General features: G+C 48.4%; 1 protein-coding gene across 1 annotated transcript in view; it reads left to right on the forward strand.

The window, feature by feature from the left end:
- ano2b (anoctamin 2b) overlaps nt 1-7,500 on the forward strand; it is a 226,503-nt gene that overhangs the window by 200,692 nt on the left and 18,311 nt on the right. Inside the window, exon 27 of the mRNA XM_063217802.1 lies at nt 1,217-1,398. Coding sequence (XP_063073872.1) covers nt 1,217-1,398 — 182 coding nt within the window. The remainder of the gene's footprint in view (nt 1-1,216; nt 1,399-7,500) is intronic.

Consider the following 7,500-nt stretch of genomic DNA (forward strand, 5'->3'; position numbering starts at 1 on the left):
TGCGGGCCAGATCCGGCCCAGATCCGGCCCCAGCATGGCAAACATTTGGCCCGCCATGTGGTTGGAACCAATGAAAACATACTGTAATGGCCCTGCCGTGACAGATATGGTGGGGCACACGTTCACAGCTCAGCCGACCAGGGTTTGATTCCGGTCCTTCCCCGTCTCTCTCTCCCCGCTCACTTCCTGTCTCTCCTCCACTATCCTGTCTAACAAAAACCAATAAAGACTAAAAAGCCCCCCAAAAAATACTTTTAAAAAATAGAAAACATACTGTAGGCCTACATGTATGTGTGCTGTCTCTGGCCATATGGGTGAACAATTTGTTTTGCCTTCTGCCTCAGTTGCGCAACACAATTTGGCCCTTGGGGAAAAACAATTGAAGAGTTCAGATGCAAAACCCCCTAACTCCATTTCTGAAGACCTGCACTTCTATATTTTTAGAGAACCCTGTTGTTGGTTTGGTTTACATTTATGCACTTGATGATACATATAAATAGTTATATTGCATAAATGAAATAGAAAAATATGCAATTTTGATGGCTGTGTATTAAATAAAAATGAATTAAGATTATTTTCTGAAAAGGCACTTAGGGGGTTTTGCATCTGAACTCTTCCATTGGAGAGCACTGGTCTATATGTTCTGTAGTGGTCTTACTACTGGTACTGTGTGGTGAGACGAGACCACATAGTGTTCATGGCAAATTGATTTGGAAATTGGTTTTGATTGTTAACTGAAACAGGAATTAATTGTACACAAGTGAGACAGCAAATAATTAGTGTTATTCTGAGTGTGTGTGTGTGTGTGCGTGCGAGCGTAATTGTAATTATGTCATTTTTCCTCCAGCCGTTTACGCCAGACTTTATCCCCTGACTGATGTGTGTAATAGCACCACTGGGACCATGCTAATTGTGTGCATGTGTGTGTGCTCTCTCCTTTACAGGCGTTTGTGATATCGTTCACGTCGGACTTCATTCCTCGCCTGATGTACCAGTATATGTACAGCAGTACGGGCACCATGCTAATTGTGTGTGTGTATGTGTGTGTCTGTGCATTCCTGTATTTGTGTGTGTGTGTGTGTGTGTGTGTGTGTGTGTGTGTGTGTGTGTGTGTGTGTGTGTGTGTGTGTGTGTGTGTGTGTGTGTGTGTGTGTGTGTGTGTGTGTGTGTGTGTGTGTGCATTCCTGTGCATGTGTGTGTGCTCTCTCCCCTACAGGCGTTTGTGATATCGTTCACGTCAGACTTCATTCCTCGCCTGATGTACCAGTATATGTACAGCAGTACGGGCACCATGCACGGCTTCATAGACCACACGCTCTCCTACTTCAACGTCTCCAACTTTAAAGATGGAAACTCACCACTCTCAAGCACGTACAGCCGAGAGGTCACGGTATGCAGGTGAGATATGAACACACGCACGCACACACACACACACACACACACACACACACACACACACACACACACACACACACACACACACACACACACACACACACACACACACACACACACACACACACACACACACACACACACACACACACTACAGATGAGGCAGCATCACACAACAACTAACTAATATTACATAATATACCCCAATTAGACTAATTACCAATTGCACTTAACATGACAGATGAATTTTTCAATATTGCATTTTGTCACTATGCCTATTTCGTCTTGTTTATTGGGTTTTATTTTTTACCGTAGAGATCGGCCCACAATCTAGATAGGGCAATCCACTGACTGATGCATCTTAGACATATACACAGTGGACTGAGCTCATCACACTGAATTATACTATATTATGAATTAACACTAGCCAATCTGCCAAATGCTAGTGAAATAGAAAGTTGGCTAGTGGAAAAGACCATTAGTGAGTTTTCCAAAATGGCTAGTAGAGATTAAACTAATCAGCCAAACAAACAAAGTTAATTTAGAGCCCTGCTAACGACCTTCGCTATGGACCTAATGTCCTTTTCAAATTTGGTAGTTGGTAAACCCGTGTTAGTTTGCGCGTCATCCTGCAACGTAAATGTGTTCTATTGCAACACAATACAAATCCCAAAAAACTTGCATGTTTAACAAACTAATTGTACACCGAAACTTGACTTTGTGTTTTGGAACCCTGATTGGATTGTCCAGACTAGTGCACTTTCCTGAGGTCCCGACGACAAAAGTAGACAAGAGTCATTAGCTAACATCCCACAACAAATAGCTAATGTTCCATAATAGCCGCCAGTCATTAAGCTAATTAGGTAACGACGCTAGGATCTCAGGATCTCAGCTAGCGTCCCACTACAGAGACACAGATAAGGCTGTTAGTGAGATAGATAAGTCTGTCTACAAGACCACCGGCCCGAAACAGCTGAGAGGGAATTACTGTACATGCAAACAGGCACCCAAAGTAGGCAAGCTACATGGTTAGTCATTAGTCCAAACCCAAACCCTTACCACAAGGGGGCGCACCTGTAGTATGCTATCACTTGGTACACTGTCAAATTTGCAGTGTTAATTCAGCACTGTTTGCACTCGTGTTCTAGAATCTTTATGACATGGAGTTCTAAGATGAGGCGCTTGCTGTGTTCTAGAACCTTTATGACACTGTGTTCTAAGATGAGGCACTCGTGTTCTAGAACCTTAATGACTTGGAGTTCTAAGATGAGGCACTCGTGTTCTAGAACCTTAATGACTTGGAGTTCTAAGATAAGGCACTTGTTGTGCTCTAGAACCTTGATGACACTGTGTTCTAAGATGAGGCACTCGTGTTCTAGAACCTTGCTGCTGCTTTCTCAACTCTGCTGCATGCAAGACAGTGGCAGGGGACTCTGGCATACATACTGCATGACATCCCTCTTTTTCACACACACACACACACACACACACACACACACACACACACACGCACACACTACTATTCCTAGGGAATGTCGTCATGCTCCTTTTATAGACTCAAACAGAAGTGGGGTGGTGTGTGTGTGTGTGTGTGTGTGTGTGTGTGTGTGTGTGTGTGTGTGTGTGTGTGTGTGTGTGTGTGTGTGTGTGTGTGTGTGTGTGTGTGTGTGTGTGTGTGTGTGTGTGTGTGTGTGTGTGTGTGTGTGCCAGGCTAAAGCATGTCTGTCCTCAGACCGGTGCACTGCAGCTACTTGTTGGGCGTCTCTGAGGGGCGGAGCTTAATGTTTCATGAGGCGTCAACACACTGACCTGGAGAGGATGTGTCTGTGTGTCGCCTGAGAGGAGAGGAGAGGAGAGGAGAGGAGAGGAGAGGAGAGGAGAGGAGAGGAGAGGAGAGGAGAGGGGTGGAGAGGAGAGGAGAGAAGAGAGGGTGATGGGGGAGAGAAGAGGAGAGGAGAGGAGAGGAGAGGAGAGGAGAGGAGAGGAGAGGAGAGGAGAGGAGAGGAGAGGAGAGGAGAGAGGAGAGGAGAGGAGAGAGGAGAGGATGTGTCTGCGTGTCACCTGAGAGGAGTGGAGGAGGGGAGAAGAGAGGAGAGGAGAGGAGAGGAGAGGAGAGGAGAGGAGAGGAGAGGAGAGGAGGAGGGGAGAAGAGAGGAGAGGAGAGGAGAGGAGAGGAGACGACAGGACAGGAGAGGAGAGGAGNGGAGGAGAGGAGGGAGAGGTGAGGTGAGGAGCGGAGGGGAGGATAGAGGAGATGAGAGAAGAGGAGACAACAGGACTTAACAGGAAAGGAGGAGAAGAGAGGAGAGGTGAAGGAGAGGAGAGGAAAGGAGAGGGGAGGAGAGGAGAGGGGAGAGGAGGAGAGGAGAGGAGAGGAGATAGAGAGAGGAGATAGGGAGAGGAGAGGAGAGGAGAGGGGGAGAGAAGAGAGGAGAGGAGAGGAGAGGAGAGGAGATGGGGAGAGGAGAGGAGAGCAGAAGAGGAGAGGAGGAGGAGAGAGGAGAGGAGAGGAGAGAGAGGAGAAGAAAGGAGAGCAGAGGAGAGGAGAGGAGAAGAGAGGAGAGGAGAAGAGAGGACTGTAGAGGAGAAGAGAGGACTGGAGAGGAGAAGAGGAGAAGAGAGGACTGGAGAGGGGAAGAGAGGACTGTAGAGGAGAAGAGGAGAAGAGAGGACTGGAGAGGAGCAGAGAGGACTGGAGAGGAGAAGAGAGGAGAGGAGAGGAGAGGAGAGAGGACAGCGGGACTGGACAGGAAAGGAGGAGAGGAGGGGAGAGGAGGGGAGAGGAGGGGAGAGGAGAGGAGAGAAGGGGAGAGGAGAGGAGAGGAGAGGAGAGGAGAGGAGAGGAGAGGAGAGGAGAGGAGAGGAGAGGAGAGGAGAGGAGAGGAGAAGAGAGGAGAGGAGAGGAGAAGAGAGGAGAGGAGGGGACAGGAGAGGAGAGGATGTGTCTGTGTGTCGCCTGAGAGGAGAGGAGAGGAGAGGAGAGGAGGGGAGAAGAGAGGAGAGGAGATTATGAGGAAAGGAGAGAGGAGAGGAGAGGAGAGGAGAGGAGAGGAGAGGAGAGGAGAGGATGTGTCTCTGTGTCTGCCTGTCGCCTGAGAGGAGAGGAGAGGAGAAGATGTGAGGAGAGGAGATGAGAGGAGAGGAGAGGAGAGGAGAGGATGTGATAGAGAGGAGAGGAGAGGAGATGAATGAGAGGAGATCCCCAGACGAGAGCCTTCCTATCCTTCAGTGGTGGTGATTGAGAGCATGAGAACCTGCAGCAGGCTCCTACTGTGGCCAAGGCTGCACAGAAATGCTTCATATTATTCCCTTCATACTTGACACACACACACGGACAGATTCCTGCACGGACTACTAGGCACAAGAATTCTTAAACTTGCAACACCCATGGAGGGGGTCTTTCTTGTTGTGTGGCCCAGGGGCCCATGGAGGGGGGGGGTCTTTCTTGTTGCCTTGCCCAGGGGCCATTGAGGGGGGGCTTTCTTGTTGCCTTGCCCAGGGGCCATTGAGGGGGGTCTTTCTTGTTGTCTGGCCCAGGGGCCCATGGAGGGGGGGGGGCTTTCTTGTTGCCTTGCCCAGGGGCCATTGAGGGGGGGGCTTTCTTGTTGCCTTGCCCAGGGGCCATTGAGGGGGAGCTTTTTTGTTGTCTGGCCCAGGGGCCCATGGAGGGGGGGCTTTCTTGTTGTCTGGCCCAGGGGCCCATGGAGGGGGGGCTTTCTTGTTGTCTGGCCCAGGGGCCCATGGAGGGGGGGCTTTCTTGTTGTCTGGCCCAGGGGCCCATGGAGGGGGGGTGTGAATAATTTCACATTATCACTTTAACAATTTCACTGTATTACCTTATCAAATTGACCTGAAAGAACACACAGGAAACAGAGGTAGCATTTAAAATCTGCGAGCAGCTCGGGGGTCTCGCACTCACAGGAAATGGTTACATGGTTTCTTGCGAGCCCGAGTCTACCAACAGTGGGCTAGGCCTTTATTATCTCATTCTAACAAGTAATTTTCCTATCATGCATATGTAAAACATAATATGATGAACATATATGGTCCCGTCTTCCCCCGGTTCCGTGGTGGTCTCTTAGTGGCGTCTGGCATGTGACGGATAGCTTTTACCAGCCTAAACAGGTCATAGTTCAACTCCAAACAGGACGAGAAAGGCAGAGATGTTTTCCTTGTGGACCAGAGATGTCACATAACTCAGAGCAAAGGAGAGGGAGAGAGCGAGACAGAGAAAGAGAAAGAGAGGAAGAATAACAGAGGATACCAAAGTATAACCAATAAACTCCTAACGAAAGGTTACACTTTTATCACATTGTATATTTTCAATAATACATGTATAAATTTATTAACAGGGGGGTCCTTTCTTGTTGTCTGGCCCAGGGGCCCATGGAGGGGGGGCTTTCTTGTTGTCTGGCCCAGGGGCCCATGGAGCGGGGGGGCTTTCTTGTTGTCTGGCCCAGGGGCCCATGGAGCGAGGGGGCTTTCTTGTTGTCTGGCCCAGGGGCCCATGGCGGGGGGGGGCTTTCTTGTTGCTTGGCCCAGGGGCCATTGAGGGGAGGCTTTCTTGTTGCCTTGCCCAGGGGCCATTGAGGGGGGCTTTCTTGCAGTCTGGCCCAGGGGCCCATGGGGGGTGGGGGGGGGGCTTTCTTGTTGTCTGGCCCTGGGGGGCATTGAGTGAGGGGGGGGGGACTTTCTTGTTGTCTGACTCAGGGGCCCATGGAATTATAATCCGTCCCTGCTCACACCCAGGCTTTATTGTGCTGCCTCTTGGAGAAAAAAATAGTTTCAAAGTTTTTGCTTAACTTTAATGAAAATGACGGGAAAAGTAAATACATGCATTGCCCATTTCAGTGGATACTACAGCAGGAAAAGAAAAGAAAAGAAAACAATTTTAAATATGCATAAAATGTTTGTATTGATCTATGTGAACCACGGACATGACGTGAACTTTGTATTTTGTATTATATGTATATATATGTATGTTGAATCTCTTGCACTATATATATGGAGAACTTGCACAGATTACACTGTTTAATTTATAAATTTGTAAATATGTAAATATGGCAATGAAAATATCTGTGATGTCATGCTCACGTGGTATGTAATTTGTAATTTAAGGGTCAGCTGCACAATCACCTGTTTATGTCTGAGGAAGGGCCGGGGTGGCCCGAAACGTCACATTAAAATGAAGTAAATGGGAGCATCAGTGTTGCGTTTTTTTTTCCTTTTTTCATTTTATGAACTTAATGTTGTTTAGCCCCATAATGAACACTGCATTACATCAGTGGCACCCACATTCATACCGTTTCTGCACATGACTGTGTGTTACTCAGATGAACCATCTGACATTCATGTTGTCGTTGAAAAAAAAAACAAGTATATTTTGGTTCGCTTCACAAAATAATTTTTCGATGCTCGAACGCTCAGACTTGCGGCATGAACGTGCCAGCTGGTTTGAGATGAGGTGCAGGAATGGGCTGAACATGCTGTAAGTGGAATGTCGCCGTGCTGCCAAATCCTGCTGTTCCGAATAGAGATGCACCGGATCCTGATTTTTAGGATCCTGCCGGATACCGGATCCACTGCTTAAGATCCTGCCGGATCCGGAACCGGATACCGGATCCTACGAAAGGGTTGAAACACATAGCCTACTCACACACATGGGCCCTTTTTATTACGTTGGCTCAAACTATTTTTTAGACTCATTGGCTTACTGCCACACTGCCTGCAACGGCCGCTTCCAAAGGGCTTTCACTCCATGCAGCGATTGGGGTTGTGACTGAAAAGCCTCGGCTACCGGATCCTGGATCCTGGAACCGGATCCGGATCATGTGAAAAACCCTATTATCCGGCCGGATCCCGAACCGAATCTTGGATCCGGTGCATCTCTAGTTTCCGAATGCTGCCATTCTGCCATGCGTGGCTCCACATGTGCCTCAGTTTGTTTATTTGGATGCTGCACAGTAAACATCAACTCTATGTAAACATCAACTCTGTAAACACCGTCTGCAACACACTGCCAGAGTTTACCACCAGAATACACCTACGCTGTGTGTGTGTGTGTGTGTGTGTGTGTGTGTGTGTGTGTGTGTGTGTGTGTGTGTG

The sequence above is a fragment of the Engraulis encrasicolus genome, chromosome 15 (genome assembly GCF_034702125.1).
Source record: "Engraulis encrasicolus isolate BLACKSEA-1 chromosome 15, IST_EnEncr_1.0, whole genome shotgun sequence".
Lineage (NCBI taxonomy): Eukaryota > Metazoa > Chordata > Actinopteri > Clupeiformes > Engraulidae > Engraulis > Engraulis encrasicolus.